We start from the raw sequence: 26488 nt of genomic DNA on the forward strand, positions 1-26488 counted from the left end.
TGTCGAAAAAATGTTAACCATTTTTGGCAATTTTTTTACATTCTAAAGTGATACGACAGAACCACATATGCCCAATTTTAATCAATAGCATTCTGTCATTTTTCTTGTAACACCATATTACCATCATTTTAGAACTGTGAGTGACTAATCGAAAAAAAAAAGCTGGGCGAAAATCTGTGAATCCGTCTCTTGAATTGAATTAACACCGTTAAGGTAGTGACGGCCCAAAACCCAGGTTATACCTTGAATGCATTAAAATTTCAAATCCAAGTTTTACTCATTTCTGGTAGACGTGTACATAATGGCGCATTGTCATGCTAGAAGACGACACTTTCTCTAGTCACTAGTTCCGGTCTTTTTTTTTTGGTATCTTGTGGTAATCTAGTTAGTTGCCGGTAGAGGTCCGTATCAATTGTTATTCCAGGCGGCAGGAGCCGAGAATGCACCACTCCGTTGGTCATACCAAGAAGATAGCGTCAGCCTCTTTGGCCCGAGCCTGAGTTTTGCGACAGATTGTGGAACATACTCCTTTGTTTTTTGTTTCTAACTTGCCCATTATTGTCGCATGTAATCTACTTTCCAACACCGCTAGTTAACGGTTTTTAGAAATGGCCCAATTTCGTGAAGTTTGTGTAGTATTTTGCAGATGAGAACGCAATTTTTTCGCATCTGTTTGTGTGGCACCCAAACATCGAACGTTTTTGTACCCAGCTTTCTTCAAATAATTTAAGAATGTTATGTAACAAGTATTTAGTTCCTTGGAAATATCATGGATAGATTTTGTAATGACTTACTTAACTTTTTTAATTTGTCTGCCGCTACGGGATGCTGCAAACTTCATATCAACATTAAAAGAAAGAAACCAACAATACAATTCCTAGACTGGTAACGTTTCTTGATCATAAACAGCATAGATTCATGGATGGGTCTGGCCAGCCTTTAGGTCTCAATCGCAGTAAGCTTATAAAGTGATTTTTTTTTACCAAAGTTACATTTATATTCAAGCCGCTCTATCTGAAGTGTATCTAGCTAAAAGCGTTCCAGTGAATGGAACATCTATTACTATTAACTATTGGCTTTAAAATTATAACACCAACCCGACGCGACTCGTATCGTCTGAGTTATGTGACTTCAAAGCCGTCCAGCCAAAGCAACGATCAATACTTTTTCGACAGTCTGATAGAGAGAAACGCCTGAGATGTACCGGCTTTTTGCTTCCAGTGTTTCTTTGTTCCTTATATTTGTTTACTAATTATCATTAGTATAATCTTGCTTGTTTTAGTGAAACATGTCGTTTCCCATTATAAACGGCCGTAGCTCACCACATCAGTGAGCGTCCATTTAACTTCTTTTTTTTTTTTTTTAATTTTTTTCTATTTTCATTGTGACTGAATAGTTTTTTCGTTTGCGCGCATTTCTACCTGACGTTTGCAGGCTGATAGCGTCTACGATCAAGGCGGTGGCGAAACAATTCAGCTTCGAAATGGTGCATGCATTATCGAGCGGAGCGTCTCATCTACCGTTCATTCGTACAATTCGATCCGATCGTGGTATCCTGCCAATACCTCGTGCCAATATCGCTTCACCGCGCCGTTAGGCGAAATTATTCATCTAGAGTTTACGCAGTTCCGCGTCGAGCGAGTAACGTTCTGCGAGGAGGCGATCCGCATCTATGACTCACACGAGCTTGACCCGCGTTTTATTATCACGAAAAATTGTGACACGAACCGGCCTAGGTCCGAGGCACCCCGCACCTTTTACGAGTCTACCTCAAATAGAATGCTGGTCGATTTTTCGTCCACGGTCGGAAGTTTAGATGGCAGCTCGATTACGTTCTCGTTTGAAGTCAAACATGTCAGCGCCAATATCTATGACAACAAGCTGACGCCGATGAACTGCAATAAGAAGTTCAAGGTGTCCGAAGGTGACGCCCACTCTCGAGGCAGCTTTTCGCTTGGCTATAAGGACTTCATCGAACATTCGAGACCCGTCGGTTGCAACTATTCTTTCGATGCCCGAGAATGGCCCCATGGCAGAGTCCAACTCACGATAAGTGCACCGTTCGAAGTCAAGACGGACAACTGCGACGTCGACTGTCCGGCACACGGGCCAGGTCGAATTGAAATCTTTGCCGAGAGCAAACATGAAAAGACCGTTTGTTTGTGTCGGGTTGGTACGGCTAAAAGCCATCGGGTTGTCTCGATCGGGCCGGTCCTTGATCTCGGCTTGCGCCTCAAGCCGTCACCAGATTGGCACCGGGTCGCAAAACTTACCCAAAGTGACCGAATGTTGGAGGTATCCTATATATTTTACTCGGACACGAGATGTGGTCCGGAGCGGCTGGGGCTTGATCTTCAAGGCAGCCTACATTTCCCACCGTTGGCGCAGCCAATGACGACGCATGCAAACCTGCCAGTCGAGCTCGGCCTCGAAAGAAGTCTGCCGCTGTACTGCCGATGGACGGCCCCTTTGTTAGCAGATCACGACGTCTCATTTCGTCTGCAGTTCTTCCATGCGCTGAGTCAATATAGTAACTGTTCGGCGAACTATCTTCTGATTGATGATGTTGCACTTTGCCCAAATCCACCGGTCACTCACACGGTTTTACTACGCAGGGAGCACATCCACGCTGGCTATGTAAGTACCTATAATAGGCTAACGGTGCTGGCAGGTTGCTTGAGCCACACCATAAAAATTGTCTGCGACATAAATGAAAACGAGATAATAGTAATATTAATAATGGTAATATAATATATCTTTATATAGTTTATGAGCTTACTCGCTTATTCCACTTCATATAATTTCAATACTGTCTCTTTTTTTTTTTTTTTTTTTTACTATAATCTTCAGCACTGTTATTGTGAATAGTGCGCAATGAAGAGTCGTTTAATTTTTACATGGATTCTGCTCGATTGTTTCGCTGGTTTGATGGCCGATTCGCTGTGCAGGTTCCGCTTGAGTTCCGTTCAAAGGACGGATCGTCTGCAAATTTCTCTTTATGGTGGACACAAGTAAAAATCCTTCCGACGCCATCTTCGCCAGATACACTCGTATCTCTTTCCAAAGACTGCGAGTTTCTGTGCACGCAGTCGATGGTATGCTTGAAAAAGGAACTGGTCTGCAATGGGGTGCCGAACTGTCCCCCAAGGACGTCGCAGGTGACGAATCCGAAAAGTGGTGACGATAACAACGACGACGACAGCAACAGCCCCGGTTAGTTAGCGAAATAGGAAATGCAAAGTAAAACAAAGAAGAAACTGAGAATATAGCAGTTATTGAAATTGTCATTAGAGCACTTCGCTGTCATTTAGATAAGTAAATAAAATCAGAACAAGACAAATAAGGCCGCATCACGCCTTAAACAAGACCTACTCAACGGTATAAGCTCATTTTACCTAGCTAAGTTACAGGAAGTAAATTGATCAAATACAACTACATAAAACTAAATAAAAGTGGGGGAGGGCAGAACTTTCGCAGCTTAAGACCTTCGTTTGTTCCTAAATTTCTTATACGATATATTCTATAACTCCTTGTGGAACTCATTAAAACAGCAAACACGTTCCCGGGCATAGATTGTGGTCCAATAAGCGAAATAGAACGCCCAATCCATCCTAACCTTGACAGCCTGGGTATCCGTCTTTTGGTGAAATCTTCATCCAGCAGAAGCATACCGAAGCAGTGTAACATCCGCCGATGAAGATCCCAACTTGTGCCAGGGAATGGCCGCACAACTGCACGTTTACTGGTGGATTATCGGATCGTGTATTGGATTGTGTATCATAGTCGGAATGGCTTTCACGATGACGCTCATCAGGTAACTACCTTGCTATTATTGAATTTATTGCGGATAGTAGATACAAGTAAAAGACCAACCAAACGATAAGTGACCGCAGGGCTGATTCCTAAATATTGTTCTGTTATGACCTTTCAGTGAAATGCATAATTTAGGAAGGGGGAATCTTCAGTACGGTTGAATGGAAGACAATCAAATTTTTAGAAATAAAGCAGATTTTTCCTACCTTTTAACCAATCAGTGTTGCAGCGTTTGTGCTTACCGATTTAGCAAATGCACCCAATTTCGCCATACCATCATCGCCAAGCGGTGCCGTCGCTCTTCATACATAAGCCGCTTGTTCTATGCATAGATACATTTTAAAGTGACGTAGAACATTTCTAAATATGAACTAGGAAGCAGCAGGACTGCAGCAACAGTCCTGCGCCTTCCAGTCGGTTCCAGTTAAGCATAGAGGTTTGCTTTAAAATGGTACCCTGTGGGGTCATCATAACGCAGGTCTTTACCTAATACTTAAATCTCACCTGGTCAGCTGGCTCTTATCAATTCGTAACAGGCAGTGTGCTAAGCTTTCCGGGTGTCAAGCTCTCTCGGAGAAGGTAAAAAAAACCACGCTTATTATCAGTTGAAACGACGGAACACAATACCCTATCTCGCCGCAATTATTTGTAGGTAATATTCGTCTATAGAGTGACAAAATAATTTTTGAGTAGCTATCAATACTTAGCAGCATAACGCATCTTACTTATGTGCGCTAAATCTTTCTCGGTAAAGTAGCTCTTAATGATTAGCGAAGCTTTGTCAAGCAGTCTTTTATAACTAGCTTTCGTACATCTAGTCGGGGCAATTTACCACCAAAAAAAAGGAGATATGTTCTGTTAAAGCAAAAGCTATTTCTCTAGGAAAATGTCTCTATAGGGCTTACAGTAATGCATAAAGATGTCGCTAACTAGCAAATCGTGATATTTCAGTAAAAAAAATTACATACTTTTACTTGCATTGCATATTAGAATATTATATGTTAATTTACACCCTGTCTCAATCCCGCAGATTTCATGCAGTGGTCATAGATACTGCCAAAACCTGTATGAAATCTGCGGAGCAAAACGTTCGCTTACCGAATGGAAAGTTAGCTCAACCTAACCAAGGTCCTAGCTGGCAAAAGCTGGCAAAGACCATTGACGCACCAGAACTCGACTGTATACTACAGCTACGTCTCACTGCTCTTTACATCTATGGGAGCCTTTGTTACCTCTGGGGAGATTGCTGGTATTTAGTGGCTGTTTTCTGTTTCGACCTTACCATTTTTTTTCGATAGGCTTTTTCCTATTTCCACCTTTTATCCGATTGCATTCAATCTTCGTTCTCGTCACCAACCAAACACAGTCGAAGTCGAAAGCCTTTTGCAGCGGCCGAACTAAGCCACCGGTTAGCACCAGTTACTAGATGAAGCCCACCGTTCACAATGGCGAATAGCCCTATAAAAGTGTTGTTGTCGGTGATATTTTGGCAGTTGTGTACGGTGTCAAGCTACGTTGTCATCGTCCCGTTTCCAGCGAACCGCCGCTTGAAATTTAGCCAGAACTACTGTGAAGACTAAAAACCCAAAGATCCAAAAACCAGACCCGCCTTGGTAGTTCTATCCCGATGGCATTCCTCGTGTCGGACCGCTTGTCCTCTTTGGATTACTATCGTCAAGCGACGCCAAAAACCATAATTCTTCGATGCGAGACGATTGTCGCTCTTTTCCGCAGCTGGATCGCAAGTGTAGCAGTTGTACTAGTGTCAAGTCAAGCGGCAGTATCATAGCAACATGGATGGAAAGGGGTACAACGGAAAGAAAGGAGAAAAGAGAGTGAGTCTTAGGTACAGTATACGGACTGAGGGTGCAAGAAGAAGAAATCAGAGTGAGTGGGTAAGGGAAAAATAGCTAGAGAAATCGGTGAGCGTACAGAGATAGCGTTTCATCGTCGCTTTAGATGTAACTGTAAAGCCTACAAACTTCTAGTGGGACGCCCGCTTTGGCCAGTTGTCACAGCGGCCAGCGGCTACGGTTACAACTAGCGTTAGTGGCGCTATAGCGGTTCAGCAGTCTCAGTCTGCTCACTGCTATAATCGGAACAACCTCGAAGATTGGCCGGCTTTGCTTCGTCTTTTCAGCCGAGTGGCTGCAGATGGGTGAGTTGCACAAAAACCGGAATCTACTTCCCATTTCGTCGGAGCACGACGCGAGGCCAAGCGGTTAGAAATAAGGGCAAGGCGGGGAAAGAGGTGGATGCTGATGGTCGCTACTCAACGGAGGCCGATTCGAGTCGTACTAACCCCTGAGTACAATCGAGGGCTCTGAAAGGGACCGCCACATTGGACACGGACGGCGTCGACTATGGCGGTGGCGATGGGGGTGTTATTGCAGACGGTGAACAGATGTTGCCGCGAGACCACATCACTAGTGACGGCAGCCAACACAAACTCCGGACACATCCCTGTTCTACACTTTCCTATGCTTATACAGAGCGAACCTGTACTAAGCTGGCTGTTCTCCCTCTGCGTATGTTGCCATAACCTGCTTCTCAAGAAGCTGGCCAACAGAAACAGCAGCAGAAGCAATTTTAGCTGAGGCGCATTTTCTGAATTAAGGAGTTACTCCAGTAAGAAATACAACATATTAATTACTTTTGCTATCCTTCTCTCTGAAGACGAACACACACATGGGTGGGGTGTGTTTTAAGGTTTGTGCTTAGCGGAACATTGATCATATTTATAATACAAATTAGGTTTTTGCGAATGTTGAGGTTAAATCGTTTGCGGATACGTAGGTTCTCTTGGCTAGCGCCGTAGAAGTGCGATTGGAAGAGATGTGCAATAGTTTCTTGCTTTATTGTTTAAAATGTTGCTTTTCAGGCAAACTTCCACTCTTTTCATAGCAACAACGCATCACGTTTTTAATGCAGAAACGAGTGCGACGAAACAGAAAGAAAGCAGTATCCAACGTTTATCAATTCTCAAGGCGATCAAATATTCACAACTGAATTGCTTCTTTCTACAAGAAATTTAATCGAACGATTGATCTCAGGAGCACTTGTTTACGCGTGTGTAAAATACATCTGAATCGACGCCATCTTATACTTGCAGGTTCTTATGCTATATCGGAACGTCTCTGTATCAGAACCCAGTACGAGAACGGACGATCCATAGCCGTATAACAAGCTATCTTTGAACAATTCCCAAGCAGCAGTAGACACAAAACGTGTTTATTTCTGCTCTTCTGTAAACCCTTACGAGTAACTAACTTGAAACGTTCTTAAAAAAAACAAAACTTGAACCAGCTGCGCTGCTTAATGGCAGTGCCACCGGACCCTCACCCGCTACCGCCCACAGGCTCGACGCAAATGTTGTGGACACTCATACGTGATGGGCCCTCTCAATCATCTATGCTTTCAGGCCCCTAGCGACATTGAAAAGGATGCCCCTTGCCAGTACACGCTATACAAACATCTACGGATCCTTCGTTAAACAGTCATATTGATTGCTGTCTAATTATTTCTTCATTGTACCAAACGGTATGTGATAACTTCGAGTGCTTCTCCGCACTACTTAACATCGATCGGCCAATTTGCTGCCGCATCTCGTGACATAAGGCAAACTGTCATTCACAGGAGGCGAACGAAGTGTTGGTAGGTCCATCGTGCTTTCATGATAATGTGAATGAATCGCATATAAAGACGCGTCTGCCCCGCTGGCGCGAGACATAGTAACTCAGACAATGAAAATAGCAACAACGGCAAGGCAGATCGCGGCACTCGTCGCGAAGCGGATCCCTGTTGTAATCTGTTGGTAGCATTATTTTCCACTTTCTGAAACTATTTATATCCGTTTAGAATATGGAGAAGCTCGCGCACAAATTAACTAAGTATGAATGTGGAAGAGTGAGCGCCCCTGATGACGTAACGAGCATTTAATATGCATCAGTACCCTTTGCTTGGGTTATTATGGCCCATTTGCTTTCTCGTGCGGAAGGCCATTGAACGTGTTGATGGACCTGGCCGTTTGTCGCCCAAGCCTGCCGATGGCGAAATGCAGGCCGTCAATAGCGGAGGTACGATGGTGTCATCTATTTAGTTGTCTGAGCAGAGATGAATTGGGCTATGAATAGAGATTAAACGAAGTATGAGACATTTGTTGGATCGTAATTTGCATACTACGGTTTCTTTTACTCAATTCGTCAGATAACGAACGACTGGATACAAATAAGTCTACAGATTTGTTTTCAATTGGGCACTGCCCTACTTGTAATAGCAGAGAGGCCGTTTAAGGTAGTGTTCAGGTGTACATTTCGAGTGCCGTTACGAATTGCTCATGGCATTTGCATATAAGCAACAGATTCCGCCTGATAGACTATTTCGATCTGTTGTTAACATGGGCTTTATATTTCGAAGGGCATTGCCATCGTTTACTTTGCTCTTTTTCGAAATATAGAGGCGGGCACGGAACAGATTCTAACTGTGGTGATAGCCGAAAGAAGTTCGTTCGGCTTTGGGTTTACGTCAAATCTACGAGCGACGGTCGAGGGCGATCGAAAACAGGTACCAGTTATTGGTTTAAGATAAATGAGACTTCTGTTCACTAGTGAAGCGGTCCATTACTCAAAAGCTCTATTCTAAATTTACAGCAATCGAAATAGGTCATCCAATCGTTATAGGCTGGCAATTGAATAGCAGCCTTAATCGCAACGGCGAGCACGCGTTGGCCTGTGATTATTGTTTTCAAGCTAATAGCGTTTTCAACTGGAAATGTTGGACAGCCTAAATCTCTTGAGACGCAAAAAAAAAAATCAAGTAGATATAGGAAGATCGCTTCAAATGTATCTTACGCTTGGGTACCATTTAACCACCAAGTGATATGGGATGGGAGGTCGGTGACTCCTACTTTTTTAAGCATCCTTTCTAGAAGCTTCTAAGTGATGGTAGTGCATTTTCCATAGAAGCGAACCAATCTATAAAGAACTGTAGAAACACAGTTCCATGCACAAGAAGCTTTCCATTCCTCGGGGGTTTAGTCTCCTGAAAACGGTAAACATGTCCAAAGTGTTCCATTAAGGCACTGCTGGGTTCTGTTGTAGGATTGCGCCCTTAACATATAGAGAGATGTCGCCGCGAGAGGGTAATTTTTCTTCAGACGCTACAAACGAAATTGTACCCATTATTATTTATTGCCGTACTTCTATCCGTAGGCGGATCCCAGCTGTTGAAAATGATTTGCCTACAAAAATTTTTAGCCACGAGTAACGCGCAGACAAAACTCTCAATGTTTGTATGATGTACCTGGAAAACTAAGCATGAATGTACTTCGAAGACGTTGCCGATGACGCAAGGACGTCGTTAAAAAATTTACGTCCAGTGCGGTCTGTTCTTATATCACCAACACCTATCCTAAACAGCATGTATAAATGTAACAGAAATCATCAGATGATTTTCCTAATGAATTTCTGGCTACCTTTAATATCTATAAATACTAGCGTTATATACCTAAAGGAAAATTCTTCTCTATTTGAGAAGCAACGACTTCAAACCGCAACGCCATGACGGCGGCAAATTTTAGGTTAAGCCTCCTCCACAGCACAGATACCAATCACCAAGACCAGCGCACGTTACGTAGTGACTGAGGTATATCAACATGTTCATAATGGCCGCCTACGTATTTTCTCCGATTGGTCCGTTTCTGCTCTGCCCTTCACGGCCGATTGCAGTGATCCGATTTTCGTAATTGTTCTATCATCGTCTATTTTAGGCTGCCGCTAGCTATTTTTTTTTGCTAGAAACGGCCTTGTCTTTAACTGTTCGTGTCTTTACAGATATCTTTATATGTCGGTTTCTACGTCTGGCATCACCGTTGGGCCATTAGACGGATGGCTTAAAACCAAGTGTGTCTATACCCGCATTCAAATCTAGGCCACAATGTGTCTAATACAAACATCAACAGCAAGCACTTCTCTTTTCGAATCTTTCTCGCCTTTTCTCATCATTACCTTCTGTCTGTAGTCGTATCAGCTATTCACTACCGCATTTTCTTTGTTGTCTCATGTGCTGTTTGTTAGTCGGACCGTGTTTCTAGTAACCGATAAGTTACTTCGTTCAAAAACTAATACACAGTGCTTGTTGTATCTCTCGTTTTTTCTCTTTCTAGTCCAGTCGTATAGCGATTTGTGACTTAGTTTAATTTGCCTCTAGCAGACTCGTCGTCGCTCGTGGCTTCAACTGATTTGATATTTTCTTTGCCGTTAAGAATCAGCTTTGTATGCAGCCTATTTTGAATCCTTACAAGAGCCTTAATTTTATTCCTGGTAGGTTCGGGATGATACTGGCTATTGGCTTATCCTGTGTTGAAGTTTCTTATATATAGAACTTATATTGAGTTGATGGGCCAATTCATACTTTACGTATTAGCTCAAATACATGACACAACTCGTCTAGAAATTCCTGCATCCTTTTATAACGTCTGTAAACGAAAATTGTATCGTGGCTAAGTATACCATCGATTATCGAAGGGACCTATCAAACAAAAATACAGGAACAGCTCTTAGGTTATTGTAATTGAGTTACATACGAAATTTTGCCTTTCATTACTTAGAAGAAAGTTTTGTCAAAACGTTTCCTAAATTTTTCTAGATTCTCAGCCTAGCTTCTCGTTTCAAGCTACTCTAAGATAGCTTTCTTAATACGGTTGTGCTTAAACGTAATTTTTGCGACATCCATCAAGCCAGAATTAACACAAATAGAAATACCTTCACTACGTGAAAGCGCACAGTCTAACGCAATACTAACGAACACGCCCTATGCTTCGATGGTCAGAAGCCGCTTCAGGAGGTACATCTTACTTCTTTTGATAAAAGTACATATATTACATTTAAATATACCCGATCAGGTTCAGACAACTTTTGCCCTGGCAGAACTTCGGAAATGTTCAAGTTGTTGCAATCTTTAAGCCGGCTATGATCACTTGTGGAAACACCCCTTTGCTCGACCCTCTTTCCTCCTGTCGTACGCCCATTGCTTCGTTGTTGTTGTCGTTCAACTAAATAAGTATATTACGGGGACGCGCTAATGACACACCCGTAAACTATGCGCACATGGGGTTCATACCTTGCAAAGGTCCGATGGGCAACAATGTACAACACGGTCGCCTGTATAGGATTTTACGGTAGGGGGCGAACAAGCTGCGCGGCGCAAATGAAGCGTGCACATATGTATTCTGTTGTGTATCTATAGAATATTTGCATACGAAAAATAAGGCATCTTTTGGCCGGAGTGCTAGATAGAAGGGCTATGTGTCTTTGACGTGCAAACTTCTACCGAGACGATTAGATAGCCTCTAATAAATAATCATTGTTGACTAGAAAAAAAAATCGTTTTTGTTGACAAAAAAATTCTTTCCTAATTAAAATAGAACAATTTATCATTATCATAAGATTCCGAGACAGTAATGGAAAGGTATAGGAGAGCTTCCCCGAAAATTATTATCGAAATGTACAATCGAGAGATCAGACCTAGCAAGCTTATTATAATCATAACCTTTTCGTACTGCCAGATCCTTTCATTGTCAATTTAGTCTCGTTCTGACTCTAGACTGGAAAATCGAACTTTATAATATAGCACATTTTTTTACATAGAATTACTCCGGATTGTTACCATGGCTGTGTATATATAAATAAAATCTACTGCTTCATCAGCTCGCCGCCAGTGTAATAAATACAAGACTTGTATGTTTTGACTTGAAATGTTTTGTTTAATCAGTAATTAAGGGGACGCTAAAATAACGTACCATAGTGATAGAATAGAATAGAATGAACTTGACCGTCCACATAAAAACGATCTGTATAACTGCAAAAGCATTTACGACGGTTCGATTAGAGTTACGGCCGAAGTGCCATTGGCCGGCATCATAGTTAGCCACATTTAGCTAGTTGAAGGGATCAGAGTTACTGATATCCTCAGAGAGTCGGTATGTCGACTCAGTATAGTCGTTGAAAACGCTACACGCCAGTTGAATCTACGTAGAAATCTATTTCTGATCCTGTCAAGCGCACTGATCTGTTTCTACAGAGTGGAGCCCAATATTTTCAAGATGTATCACAAAAAAGTCAAGTTCTTTGACAGTTGAACACCGCAACGCTGTGCCGGGTATCGAATCTGCCATCGCTTGAATCTTTCCAATGCGTGCGCCAAAGTTTAAAAAGAAACCAATATAAATTTCCGCTCGCGCTCCGTGTCAGTATCCGCTGCCATAGAAATTCAATACAAGACTATATGCCCTGAAAGATGTGTTTATGAGACGCAAACTAATTTATGTCCGATCAACTTAGCGAGCGTTTTATCCTTGAGTGAATTCAGCTAGTTTGAAATGTTTTTTTTTTATACGGATAACGATAAACAATATACCTAAGCCGCAACTGAAAGCAGGGGGTTCGTTATTGGCTTTTGGCGCTACAAAGCTGATCTACTTCCATTTTAGTTATCGCTAAATTTAATGCCGTCATTTAGTGGCGATTTACTGAATGCGACGTAGAAGTAAACGTTTGACACGGTAATTTCCAGGAAGAGACGGCATGTATATGAAACAGTTATTATCACATCGTTAGAAAGTAGAATGTTATTATCATTATTATTGTTGTTATCCAAAAGGTGTAGAGAAACCTTTTTGCAACGACTACCCCTATAGTCGTGTCTAGCAAGCTAACAATTGGCATCGTATGACGATGTTATATCAGCAGTCCGGACAAAGCGTTATTGCCCTATTACGCTTGTTGTGTTGTTGTGCAATTAATGATTACCAGGCCAGCTGCTATTTTATCATTCTTATCTTATATTGGTATACTGGTGTGCAACCGGGCGAGGCTTCTATGTTTGCCGGAGACACAAGAGCTTTCGATGCTCTTCCATCTCGTCCTACTAGTGCGGAATGTCCGCGTGACCAAACGCCCGCTTCGGTCTCTGGCTTAGCCGCGTTCGAGAGTTCGGAATCAGGTTTCGAAATTCAATTGTTATAAGTTATAATACATCTAGCGTACAGCAGCGTATCGTATCAAAAATTGTGGCCTTGGCCCCTTCAAGGGTTTGGGCGGGAACGAACCGTTTCGGATGGTGAACTGCTCCATTGGAAGTATCCCGGTATTCTTGAAACCTCGATTGTCGTCGCACTTTTTTGTTTGCCATTTCCGTATACGTTGTTCTCCTTCGCATAGAACGGACATGTACTCCATGCGGGTTCTAAACACCTATCTGGTCTGTCTTTACATACCGAGAGGCTTAAAAACAGACTGCATCACATCTAATGAGTTACTACTAGCAGAAGGTATGACTTAGGAATATAACAAGTGAACACTGCTAGAATCAGTTCTTACATACTTAATAAATCGTTAGTTTTTTGCCTTAAAGACCATACCACTGGTCCATATAATTAAAGAACCCAGATAGTTATTGACTAACCAAAAGCATGTAATTAATGTTCATTCTAGCAGTACAGCATTATACAGATTGGGGCAAAAGTCATTTTAAAATGCAAAACAGGCTGAAGTATACAACTGGGATAATGTTAAGCTGACAGTTGTGAGAAAAACAGGCTTTAATTGAGGTAACGTTTGAATCAACTGAGAAGCTACTTTCTTTCATAGTAGAAACTATCTTTTTTCCATTTCTAAATTTTCCTCTTTCTCCCCAATGAGCCCATTTCTGCGCCGTACTTTATATCGCATAAAAACTTTATACAGAGTATGTTAATCAACATTTCCTTTCCTGTTGATCTTGCAGGCGGTGCGTACACGAGCGTCAGTCAGAAGCCAAAGAAGAGGACGTTTTCTGACGACAAGCCAGGCCTCCCCTTCGTGGTGAGGATCTTGACAAAGTTCTCGAAGAGTGATCGAAATTTCCTTGCTTGTGATTGGTACTTCCTGCATTTCTTCTCGTCTAGATTTCCTGCTGCTAGAGAATACTGAGTGACCCTTTATCTGTCATAGCCATCATACATAGGCGCGTGATAGCCCGTCAACGGCGGAGTCTTGCTGCCACAAGTGACCCAAGACATCCCTTTCACTAACGCACGCGTTGGAAGTTGAAATATGCCACCCTCTTGCGATCGAAGAGACCTCCTAAATGGAGAAAACAAAAAAAGACAAAACGCAAGTCAAAAGACTCTGTCTACCTTTAGGTCACGTCGGAACAAGTATCCAGTTGTCGTAACCTCTACGAATGAAGACAAACGAATGGGCGTGCGGTTGTATGCAGGAAACCGTGATTTTTTTGAGCTATTTTTATCCATGCTGTCAATAGGAATAAAGTACAGAACGAAATCATAATTATAGCTAGTAAAGCCTGTACCCAACAGCCTTTCGACTTATGACATTTTGGACTACCCGAAACAGCAGCCCAATCTTGCTTCTTTCGTCGGATGGCGACCCAAAGTTAAAAAATAGTAGACGTCAAGGGCTATGACGCGCAAAGAAATCGGTTGGTTTCTAGCTGTGCGGGTAGAAAATAGCGGGCGACGCGACAGACAAGCAGTTGAGCTCGACAACCGCTTGCGCGTCGACAGGCTGGATGGTGCAAGGACGACCGAGTCTCGTCAGGACGGATGCCAAAAAAGAGACTGGGGTAAACAGGAATATCCCTTTGCCCTGCGGTAGAAGCAAGATATAAAAAAGCAGATAATTTCTGCCGACCAATTCTTCCCTTTTCTAGACCCTCGGGCAAAGCTCAAAATACAGGGACGTTGCTGTATCAGAGAACAGCAGAAGCAAAACCAGGAGCCTACTATAACAGCAGCGGGCCACAAGGAAGAGACAGCGGACAAGATACATAGGAGAAACAAGAAAATTACATGCTCCTACTGCTGCGGGCGTTGCTTCGTTTGCTACTGGCGGCAGGCAACCACCCAGCTTGAAACCCTATGCGGTGGCAAGAGCGGCTCGAACACTGGGAGCCTTAAGGCAAGATGCGTGAGTAACGCGAGGAAAAGACGACTACTCAGAAACAAGTGGCAGGACACATAGGAGTTAAAGAAAGAGCAACGATATATTTCAAAGTGTAAATTACAATGTTGTTCAATGGGGGACAAGTTCATGGCAAGCTATGCTATTCGTAAGAAGATATAAAGAGCAATCCGCTTGGGCCAAGGCGAGGGACCAGACCTTTGCCTTGTGCCATTGTGTTGTCTTAGCTTCTCTGTCTGCTTTCTAGTCGAAGGAGGCACAGTTGTCAGGCAGCAGTGTAATACGAACATATGGGGAAACGTGAGTTATACTCGCTAGCACCAAAAAGGCGAAAGGGGCAGATCGTTCTGCCGTTTCTGTTCCTCTAGAACGATGGGGCTATTGAGACATCCAACTAGCTGGGTAACTTGAAGCGGCCTTAGCAAATCTGCTTCTGCCGTCTATCTGTTTTGGGCGCTACTCTCAGAGACAACGCTTGACGCGCATACTTGGCGCGATAGCACTATGCTCCACCGGGTTCAGGGCTTTCGGCTCCTACCAGTTGGGCTGAATCCTAACACAGTGAACACACGAGATAGTTACACACTTTATATTCCAAGCACAGAGAAGCAGATATGGAACTGATCGTTTCTTTAAACGTTAATTCCGGATAGACAGTGTAGACTGGCAGCAGCTGGTCAGAGACCACCAGCGAAAAAAAAAAGGCTAGCGACATAGCGTTCGAACATAGAGAACTTCGGGGCGACGTAGCAGCGAAGGCCTCCTTCGGTTTTCCCACGTTAGCTTAGCACAAGATCGGTGGTGGGTAATCCAGGTATCCAAGATTACTACGCGCATAGTGAAATGTTCCAAAAACGAAGATGACGACAGGCGATGATAGGCGTCGAGAGTGGCCGGCAAACCTACCGGAAACCAGGGGGCTAAGAGGTAAAAGGGTGGCCCCAGCAGCCGTAGTTCCGTATAGCGAAGTGATTTGTCTTGTACATACTAAATAGGTGTAGAAGGGGCGCCAAAGAGACAAAGACGTCAAGGTCAGAACGAAAGCAGAGGTGACGTAGCGTATGACGAAAGATACCAAATAAAGTAGAAAGAAGAAAACACGTTAATAAAAAAGTTGCAAATGAATAGGTGACAGGGGCAAATATGAAAGTGTAAAGTATTACTAAAAGTGAAACTGTGAAAAAAAACGTTCTTAGACAACGTACGAGGATAAGTACTATTGGGAATTCTGTGCAGGGGTTATAAAAATAAGGTAGTTCGAAGGTAGCTTTTTGAGTACCTTTAGGTTGGTTTAACAGTTCGGGTTTAAAGAAGGCAGGAATTAAATGAAAGTAAGCAGCGAGGTCCTGGCTGCTGTGTATGAGCAGGACTGTGTCACGTACGTGGACTTGATTTACGTGAACAGAGTGCTGCGTTGATTTGAGATGCGGCACCGACGGTGACAAATTTGACGAACACAGTTCCCGAAACAAACGGAAGATGTATTCAAATTGAGATTAATAGCGGAAGGGTCATGGTGGGTATCGAGAAAGATAATATATACATAGACAGTATCCGAAACGAAATGCAAAGATATATTGCTGGTTTGTATATATATATACATGTAGACGTTTCAATAGATTCGACCCAGCAACACGATAACGGTAGAACAATAACAAGAATACTAACAACAAAACGAATAGCAACAAAACAAGTCAAAATGATTTTTTTGCGAAATAAAGCTATAAAGTTGATGTCTTTTGTACGTATTAGCTATACTTATTTGACCCATCTAGGTAAAAAACAGATGTGTGGAGGTAACATATTTACGAAGGAAGTACAAGATAGGTGTATTTTTGTTACCGATTTCACACAACTAGGGACAATCGTTAAATAAAGATGTTAAATTCTCTCTTGTATCGTAGTTGGTAAAAAAAAACATCAGCTTGCATTCACTATGTACTATTATCATTCAAATATTACACTTAATAATAGTTGGAATCTGTAAAACACTCAGTGTTTTCAGTTATAAAGCTTTTGGGTCGCTTTAAGCGGAATTCTACATAGCCGTTCGCAGTATTTGTTGACGGTGCATAATAAATAAACTGCTGAATTTGCCGAAATTTCTCGGACTTTAACCTGTAATTTTGTGCGTATAAAGTTGCAAGATGAAGATTAAAGCGTCCTAAAAAGGTTCGGAAGAAAACGGGTGCGTGTGCACAGTGAGTCTTTATTTGTCATAAGGGCCTCCTTAGGTACAGCATATAGTAAAGGAAACAAGGACCACCGATTGATTTTACACCTCTACGTATAATCGCGTATCTGTGGTGGACTAACTTTTTACTACGCTAGTTGAGATATATACCAGTATTTCTTGATAGGTATGTGCATATACTCTTTGTAAATAAGTAAAAAAGAAACAAACCAGTATTAGGAGCCTGCTTTAGCTCACAACGGATTACTCGTTGTCCATTGCATGGTCGCATGAAGGGGATTGCTTGTATGATAAACCTTATATATATATAAAATTCCTTATGCTTTGATAATGTACGTTTAGGTTTACTTCTCGAGAGCTGTGTAGATTAGTTAATGAGAGTTTGTGTATCACTCAACTGACCGCTGGTGTGAACATCGCTTAAATGATTTCTTAGTATAATAGTTGAAATCAGGAAGACGGTGAGAACACCATCGAGATATTTGTGGGATTTTTCCGAAAACATAAGACAGACCGAAGGTGGCAGTTTACTTTAAATCGATTCCGTGCCAATTAGTCGTACAAAGCGGCCCATGAAGCGATATCTTCTGTAAAGTCTTCCATTGGAACAGCCAATCCGGTCACGCTAAACAGAACCAATTCCCTCTCCAAGTTAAAAGAATGGCTAAAATATATATATATATATATAATAAATAAAGAAAATTTTCAAAAAAAGTAAAATTTATGTATAGTAAACTTTCTGATATCGGTGTCGATATTTACTACAAACGTATATTTTGACTCATAGATCTGAAAAAAACGTATAGAAACACATCACCGATAAGATAAGCAATCATAATACTGCAACAGTGTCTGTTTAATATTTCCGATCGAAAGTGCATCTTTCCTTCATTTGTATTGTAACTAATATTATAATCGATATAATTTTCCTTTTCTTTTACAACAAGAAAAATTATCTTCCATTATTATGCATAATAATAATAATAATAATTTTAAAATAGGTGCCTGCCTGAACGCGACGTATATAATTGACTACACTGCAAAGCGATAAATTCTGCATAGAACGCAACGTAACGGTTTTCGAATGGCCGTTTGCTGGAACGCTACCAACGAAACTTGATTATTCATCGCAATAAAACTTTAATATGCTGAGTTTAAAGTTGACGAAACTTCCTGAAGCATTTCTATACCGAAGAATTCCACTGCTTAGGGTACGGCTAGGCGGCTAGCTACCTGATGGGCTTACCGTCGAAGTTTGGCTCAAATTCAGCGATTTAATACATCGCTATATTTTTCCCCATAAATTCATGCCTCCAAAAACGTGCTTACGTGGTCATTTTTTGGAGCCCTGTGTCGTTAAGCGTTGATAACAAATCAAATGCCCGCCAGCGATAAAGGCGCTAGTTCAGCTTCAGAAAGCATTTAGCCGTGTCGTACTTCACACGCCGAAGAATACTCCCTTAGGGCACTGCGCTTACTTGGCAGTCTAAACTATGAAGCCCAAAAATCACGCAGTACACATTAAGGCCGGAGGCCATTTAGAGAAAAGTATCCGCCACGTTTGTGAGTGAGACCGACATCAACATTATTAGATCCAAACAAATCGGATGTTGCGTTGTCTAGCTTGTATGTTGCTCGAATACCCAGCTCCTTGGTCTTCCCTAGCGACCCAATTTAGTATCACCATTAAGGCTTTACAACCACTGCAACCGCTAGTGGGGACACACAGTTTCAGCCGTCTGTAATTGTATTGTTGGGTTTTCCGTGGCAGTGAGACCATGCCCATTATGACGGACGCTGAATGAATTTCACGTAACCGTACGCATATGATGTATTATATGTCGTCATGCAGTGCCTTTTCCCCCTTTTTTTCTAGATCTAATCTAGATTTCCTCTGAAGGATCCGAATAGCATAAGACTGACGGCTCATCAGCTATCGTATTCAATATTTCATTCAGCGTTTCCTTTTACCTCCCTTTCTATGATTATTATATATGGAAAATAAACGGTACTGGGATGTGATTCATTCTAGTCTCAGACGATATAAGGTTGCCTCGGTTAGTGCCTTTCGAGCCATCCTGGTTGCTGCTCCTGAGAAAACGCAGCTCGGCGGACGGATCCCATGCTGGCCTCAGCTGTCAAAGGCCGTCATGTTCTCTATGGTATAATTCAAGCTAGGTTAAAAAGACAGCGGAGCCAGCTGTTAGCGGTGAAAGATTGGGTCGATGCCGTACCCGTTCGGTCCGTGTAGCCATTGCCATAAAGACATTCTTACGGCCACGTTTGCCAAGCTGAACGACCATCGACATCCGTGCCTCAATGATCTCTTCGAATGAATGAAAAGAGCAAGATCTTACTCTTGGTTTAGAATGATCATATTGGAGCTCGGAAGGAGGTACTTTCCGTCTTATTTCTCCTTTATAGCTTTCCAGGGAAGAATCCTCAACGCCGCAAGCCGTCATCCCGATTCCTGTGCCGATTCAACGGTCGTCGTCTAATGGAAGACGAATGCGTTCTTCTCTTGGACAAGGGGGGATCAAACCCTTTACTCTGTACGTTCAATTACATTATAAGATTTGAGTGAGTCAGGTGGCGATTGATGGTAGTTTTAGATAACTATGGCTTCACATCCGACTACAGACCCATGCATACCCGTATATATGAGCACGTACTTTTAGCATACTAGGTATTGCATATTCGAATGTCTGTAGTAGTGCTTAAATGAATATCGTAGAAAATCACAAATTTCATTCACGGCATAGTTTACACGTGGGTTCTCTAGAGTCACAATCTGTAAAAGCAGGTAATTTTGTTTACAAAAAATCTTCGCCTATGATCGATTTTTTCCCCGGGTACTTGTTGTCAGCGGTCCGCAAAACCTATTGCTAATCGTGCGACAATGGTGTCGATGAATACCGACAGAACAAACGCCCTTTGTGAGCGTGAAACCTAGTGTGCTGATTCCAGCCACTTTATGTATCATCTTGTCCAGCATGTGCCAGACGAAATTTACTACCTGAATTCTATTGCGTGAACAAGACTATGTAATCTAATTAAAAGAGTAATACGATTATCGCAGTTTCGTTGGAACCATCCGCGGTAAACGCAATCTACAGCAGTCGCGGTAAAATCCTAAGTGACAACGAACCGGAATCAACATGTAGGACGAAGTACACGTTTCGAGTTTTCGTCTGATTTACGATAAGCTCACGATAAGTATTGCTTTATAGGGCTCATCAGTTAAGGCGAAGTGAGGTTATGTCCGCTGTCGAATCTAACACGCTTCACGTGTAACTATGTTTAACAAACAAACACCCTAATACTGCACTATCACGGAACCTGGTAAGCGGTAGAACACTTTTTAGGTATCCAGTACAAGCTTAATGTAGTGCTTAGCGGTAACTCCCGACTCAAAATGTAAGGCATATTTTCAGGTTTTAGAACATAACGACTTCATCACGCAACGTGGACTCGCTTCGGCAGTACGATTCAGCTGATCGTCAGGCGCCGGCTATCACTGAGGTGTCAGTACAACTACGCTGAAGCTCTCAACCAGAACTGGTAGTTCCATTGGGAATTTTCTAATCCCACCAGCGTTTGAGGACAGCTTATGTTTATCGAGCATTATATAACAACCTGGATCATTTTAGTATTTTGTACCAATTAATAAACGACGACAAAATGATTTCGCAATTGATTTAAAGCAAGCTTTTTATACTAAACTTACACCCTAATTTGCCCCTCCGAAGTGCGGTTAAATAGTTAGAAAATACTTGCCTCTTTCTTTTTTTTAAATGCAATGTAGGTTATTCCGTAGTGGTAACATGTCAGATAAAATACTGCGTGCAACTATATGAATCTAATGCGCTTTGACTTAGGGATCGGAGCGTTTAGGTCAGCGTTCAGAGACAGCAGAAATTGTTTCAGAAATTCTCTTGGGACGTTTTGTCATATGCAGTGGACTTCCCTATTGCAATACGGACGGCCCAGTATTGCGTCAGGACAAAAAATGATTAAAAGTGCACAATAAAATATTTAATCAGTGTAATGTCTTGATAATTCATTTTGAAAAATATATTAAGTATTTCCTTGGAAATGGAAGGTTTATCGTGTTTACGTCGCACTCCACACTCTTTTGCCAGATCGAAGCTTTTCATCATTATATACAATTTCTCCGCTCTATTATTCCAATTACAAAAATAGAAACAAATTATGATGACACCAAAGCACGCTCGTCGTATGTGAGCATAAGACCCGTAATTCGGATACTGTCGGCAAATTTCTGCCGTGTCTTTGCCGTAGATAGAGCTGCTGCGTTCTTCTAAAGAGAAACTTATTCGAAAAACTAGGCAAACTGTCTTTACTCGGGCATCCAAGACCTTGTACACAACGGTAATGTTCGCAGTCAGGTTCTATCAGCTCTTTTCTAGGGCAATATCGTTACAATTCGTTTACCTACCGTACGTTTCGAATTTTTAAGACTTTCTGTTTGAAATTTTCCTGTGGCTGTTCGAGTTAATTCTCTGTTAATACACCTTCGCTCAGACTCTTCACCAGGACTTCCTGTCGAGTCTATGCTGTGTAAGCAGGCACGAGGGCGAATACAGATCCTCACCGATGAATGTGTACAAGTCACCTCACTAATTTCCGATTCATCAACTCACCAAACGTTTCAAGCATTGTAATAGTGGATGGGCCTTTTTGAACCTGGAACTGCCGTTAAGTACCGCACATTATCGTTTGTCTAAGGGCTAATAGATGTTCGAATCGTGTGAAGCACCCAAGATCTTCGGTATCCGGTTCATAAGCAAGGACAGATCTGTTGCGGAGCCGTTTCAAGACTCTACCCAGACGCAACGTTCTTCGTACAAGCGTAGTAGGCATTATCCTCTAACTTGCGGTTGGTTCCATTCTTCGCCAAGGATTAGAGCATCTCTTCCAATTGGGATGTTCGTGAGACCACTCCGCGAACGCGAAAGTGGCAGGCAGTCTACGTGGCTTCTATTATCATCGACCAACATGACGATGAATACTCACGCGTCGAGTATGCCGCATGCATCGAATGGATCAAGACATATTGCGTCAGATTGCTCACTTGATTTTCAGTGCCGTTCAGTGTCACCTGCTCTGACAATGGTCCAAATCTGAGATATCGCAGAATTTCAGAAGAATAACTGAGTATACAGTATTTCCGTTTAACGAAAATGTGACTATGGTTATTGTTTTTCTGTCATGTGTGGGGCCGATGAACATCATAAATAGAGGTTTTGAAATAGAGCCGATAGAACTAAATGCTCATAAATGAACTGAGCCTTATTCATTCAATGCCAACAGAGAGCTTATACTGCCGTCAAAAAGATCGCACAGTTCGTGTTAGTGGTGGGACATAAGGACGGTGCATCAAGACTCACTGGTCCTCGAATGTATTCCCACATAGACCCCGCAGATCATACTATTGGAACTGTTGTGGAATAGATGGGCGTAAAAACTACAGGTCTTCTAAGATCTTAACACTCTCAGCCAACAAAAGCTAGTGCAACATCTATCGAGCTTGATTGACTCAGTGTCCTTTATTTTTTTAAAAAGTTGGCGCAGTGTCGGCAGGTGCAGGTAATTATTTCGTAGCACCATGTGTTTCTTAGAACAGAAAATTCGTACAACATACAAAAGTACAATACTGGCAAGAGGATCCAGGTCCCACATCGTTCTACACACGTAATTACATAAGCATTTTCACAGCTCATACGCGGTACAGCCAAAGCTACAGGCCATGCGGGTTTGAGCTCGAGTCACGGCATACGGCTTTGGCGATAGAGGAAGTCAGAGAGGGTGCTTCGTTGGATGACGGACTTGCTTACCTGCCTCTTGTGGAGTAGGCGTCTTCATGGCTCAGTACCGCGTTGGCACCATAGCCTGAACAGACAACAGTGAAACGAGCGTTCTAGGCTATATACGACTTGCCTTACCGGTTTATGGCGTTAATGTAGATTGTAACCAACACAAGACCTTTTAGTACACCAATCGTACATCGCTACTACTGAATAGTGCCGCATCGCTGCTTTCACTGTCTGTTTAGGGTAACGGATGACGGGTCTGATTAACACTGGACAGCAGCCTTCGCTGCTAAAGCGCTGGGCGCCAATGGACACCAGCCGATAGCCAAAGCTGCCTAAACCAACCCAGGCCCTACAGCACGCTATCTTTCTCATAGTGCGTTTGTTTCTAGGGGTCTAAAAGTCGGGCAACAATATTAGCCTTCGGCTGACAGGAAGCACGGCTTGTAGAATGCCTTGCTTTCGTGCGCTATATGGCCCGTAGTAGAGACACATATTCTTCCGAAACTGCTTCCCGAGCATCGCTACTGACGGAACGGCTGTTGAGAAATGACACGTATGCCGATATTTTCAATGCCGACGCAGTACTCGTTTTTGTTTGCCGATAACGCTGTCGCCGGTGACAACGGCTAGGACAGAAATCTTCGCTACTGACCCCTCTCGAGGTAAAGGCACGCCTATTGCCTGGAACTCGCGCGGGACGTCACTAGATTACCAGGACTACTATTCTATCTGCCGTGCGGCTTAAGTTATTGCGGTTGCGTGTTTGGAAGTTCGATTTAGGTCACATCTAGTCTCCCTGAAAATCCCCCGTTTTGCATTTTTTTCGTGGTTTTTGCCGTAAAATAGGACGAGCGTTCGCCCGCTGGCTAATGCCGTCGATAAGCTAGTGAGTGTGACCTCGTCCATGGGACGCGGTGCAGCGTATAGAGCACCGCAAGGAACAAAATAGGACGTGTCGTGTCGAGCGGTTTTGTAGCTGGCGTTGTTACCTCACCGCCATTGTCGTTATTCGCCTGTGCCGTTACAGTCTACTCAATACAATTACCGGCGGAGCCAGCTTCGCGAAGATCTTTGCTGTTGCCGTCGTCACCGCCAACAACTCCGCAGCTGTTGCTGCCGCATTGTTTACTGTCTGTACTTCCGTTTCAGACCCTCTTTGCCTCAACTTTTCTCTCCGATCGGTCTTTTGTATGCCCTAGAAAAACGACGTTAAGTAATAGCGTTTGCACCCAACCCAATCGTACTGTTCTGCCGTTTTATATCAAGAGAACGATAGAACCCTGCCTCACGTTTACGTGCAGTTGTCGTCGTGCATGTAGCCAAAAAAGAACCAGAGGATCCATCCTTCCCGCTTCCCACCCACCCATGCTTGGTATGGGATAAGCGAGTTGGACGACTCATGTCTCGATGTCCTCGACAGAAGGTATATTAATTATAGTTCCTGCCGGTGGCTGGCCAACGAGCCAGCTAGCTGTGTTCGGCTGTGCTGCCACCGGCGCTTCTGGCCTGACCGAACAAGGTATCCAAAGTACGACAAGAGCTTTTTCGTGCTTCTTGCCCTTCACGCTGCGTTGATGGCAAAGTCGAACAGAAACCCCCGACTTAATACTCGCTTTTACCTCCGGCCAACGATCGTCCAGCAAGTGTTTGACTAATGCTCTTCAAGGGCTGACCACCTTCACCCCGGCTCTCGACTTGCAACTTTGCCACCGTTTGGGCCAACCAACTATAGTCTTTTCTACGCCTCCCTAGAGCTCCGCTTTGCAGCTTTTCGATCTATCGATAGGCACCAGCAACCATGTCTTTCGCTAGACCTCTCATTTCGTCGGAGTTTCTATTTATCTCAACTTCTTTTTTACTTTGTTTCTGTACCATTCGGTGGCTCTTTTGCCCTTTCCCTTTGGTTGTAGCTGAAATTAATCAACAATAATAGATTATCTGTTGTCTACATTAGCCACCGCTTCGCTCACTGAGTCGCTACTGGAAGATCTTTTTCTAATGAAGCGACAGGTTTCGGACCAAGCACCGATAAAGCTTCTCGTTCATTCTCATCGCCCGGGACTCGTTTCATTTCAATCGTATACCTCCGAACGACAAGTTGTTGTCATCGTAGCCACCGCCGATGTCATTCGTGGTTCCGTAAGTCGACGAGTCCGGTTGAGTGTTTAACGCCTGCTGCTTTTGTTGTCACTTCCTCCGAATTAGGTAGAGTCATCAGCGTATCACTTCGACAGATTCAGGAGCTACGGCTAAGGCGTGCTTGTAGTAGTGATCCCATGGAGTTTAGGCTTTATTCGTGAGCTTGGTAGAATGACAAGACGTGGATCGTGGGATCAGAAACGGTAAGGCAAGGAGAATCGTCCCAGCCTTAAGTAACTGATTTCGACAGTCGCTGGAACTATCTGAATCTATAACAAAGCGGTGGACTTACGTCTACAGGCAATATCAACCAATCGACGCTCATGGAGTTTGCTTCTGGATTAAGAATGTCTGGTCGCTTTGATTTTTATATTAGTCCAGCTTGATCAATAACGCTAAATCGATAATAAAGGGCAACGTAATCTTGTTTGAAAGGCTGCGCGTGAGCCTAATTACTGTGAGTTGCTTGACTGCTGAATAAATATTAAGGAACGAGTAAATGCGTCAGATAGGAATCAAAGTAGTTCCAGATTCCCTTGCGGAAACGCGGTCGAAATGTGTTGTATCGTCAATAGATGTTTGCTTATATCAATTACCGATAATGGTACATGAGCACCAAAAATAGATCAGAATATTATTTTCCAAACTCTAGGATCGCTTGGACGTTTATTTATCCAACTTTTTTATGATAGCTCTTCATAGATGTTTTAATACGGGCACAACATAACTCTATTCGTTATGCATTGTTGCAGAGGAAAGTGAATATGTCTTCCGGGAATCTAGAAAAACATGTTCAGTTTACAGGTTGCAGATTATACCGTCGTATATACAGAAGATACCGTCGGATTATCATAAGATCGCACATTTTTGTGAAACACCACACCGGTCGAATAAGTACGATCTTTTTCTTAATGGTAGAACTGAGGTAAGAGTCACTCCTACACTGTGTACCACTGTACACAGAACGTTCAGAAACGAAAGCACAGGACATATGCCGTCCGCCAAGCTGTAAGGCGTTCCACCGATTGGGGGCAACCTGCGCGGTCATTCGCGACGAAAACGACACAAATTAATATACTGCCATTTAAACCTCTCTGTTTCGAAGACCCTCCGAAACGGCTTACATGGCTTACACTCGCCAAATTGTATCGGAAAGCTTTATATTTTGTCTCGCACCTTTATTGAATGAAAAGCTGTAGTACGTACGGTACTTCCGTCCTTGCGCTATATTTAAATCATTCCAGTTGTCTTGCTCCGCAGCTGCTCAGGATCGTAGTCACCTGTGTCAGAACGTTTACTTCGCCATACGTTCCTTTGAACTTTTAGCAGCTGCTGTAAAATTCGACCCCATCGTGTAATGCCATAATTGTGGCTTAGTTGCAACGGAAAGCCCCGTGCCGTCGCCAGAGAGTAGAGATCCTGAAGGCCCCTTTCGCCATTCCGACTTAGATTGTATGCTAGTACGCCGAGCGTAGCGTATCGCATCGGCCAGCGGCACCACAATGGGGCGTTAACAATTCACTAGACGTTTCTCGTTGTTAGCC

The 26488-nt window shown here is 42.9% G+C and overlaps 1 protein-coding gene and 2 long non-coding RNA genes across 8 annotated transcripts in view; 2 read left to right on the forward strand and 1 right to left on the reverse strand.

Moving 5' to 3' along the window:
* LOC111252970 (uncharacterized) overlaps positions 1–16518 on the forward strand; it is a 75038-nt gene extending 58520 nt beyond the window's left edge. For 3 of the 6 annotated variants that reach the window (XM_022811683.2, XM_086992450.1, XM_086992449.1), the window contains 4 exons: positions 1435–2637; positions 2949–3213; positions 3661–3814; positions 13597–16518. In XM_022811683.2, coding sequence (XP_022667418.1) covers positions 1435–2637; positions 2949–3213; positions 3661–3814; positions 13597–13648 — 1674 coding nt within the window. In that variant the 3' untranslated portion in view covers positions 13649–16518. Of the gene's footprint in view, positions 1–1434; positions 2638–2850; positions 3214–3551; positions 3815–13596 lie in introns of those variants that run through there. The other 3 variants (XR_015329912.1, XM_022811685.2, XM_022811687.2) reach the window with 3 other exon arrangements.
* LOC147755021 (uncharacterized) overlaps positions 1–26488 on the reverse strand; it is a 49621-nt gene that overhangs the window by 15757 nt on the left and 7376 nt on the right. The gene's annotated exons all lie outside the window — the stretch shown is intronic.
* Positions 18801–20671, forward strand: LOC147755022 (uncharacterized). The gene is made up of 2 exons (XR_015329914.1): positions 18801–19520; positions 20403–20671. It is a non-coding gene; the product is annotated as an uncharacterized LOC147755022 (long non-coding RNA).

This window comes from Varroa destructor, unplaced genomic scaffold, assembly GCF_002443255.2.
Source record: "Varroa destructor unplaced genomic scaffold, Vdes_3.0 BEIS01000006.1, whole genome shotgun sequence".
In the NCBI taxonomy this organism is placed as follows: Eukaryota; Metazoa; Arthropoda; class Arachnida; order Mesostigmata; family Varroidae; genus Varroa; species Varroa destructor.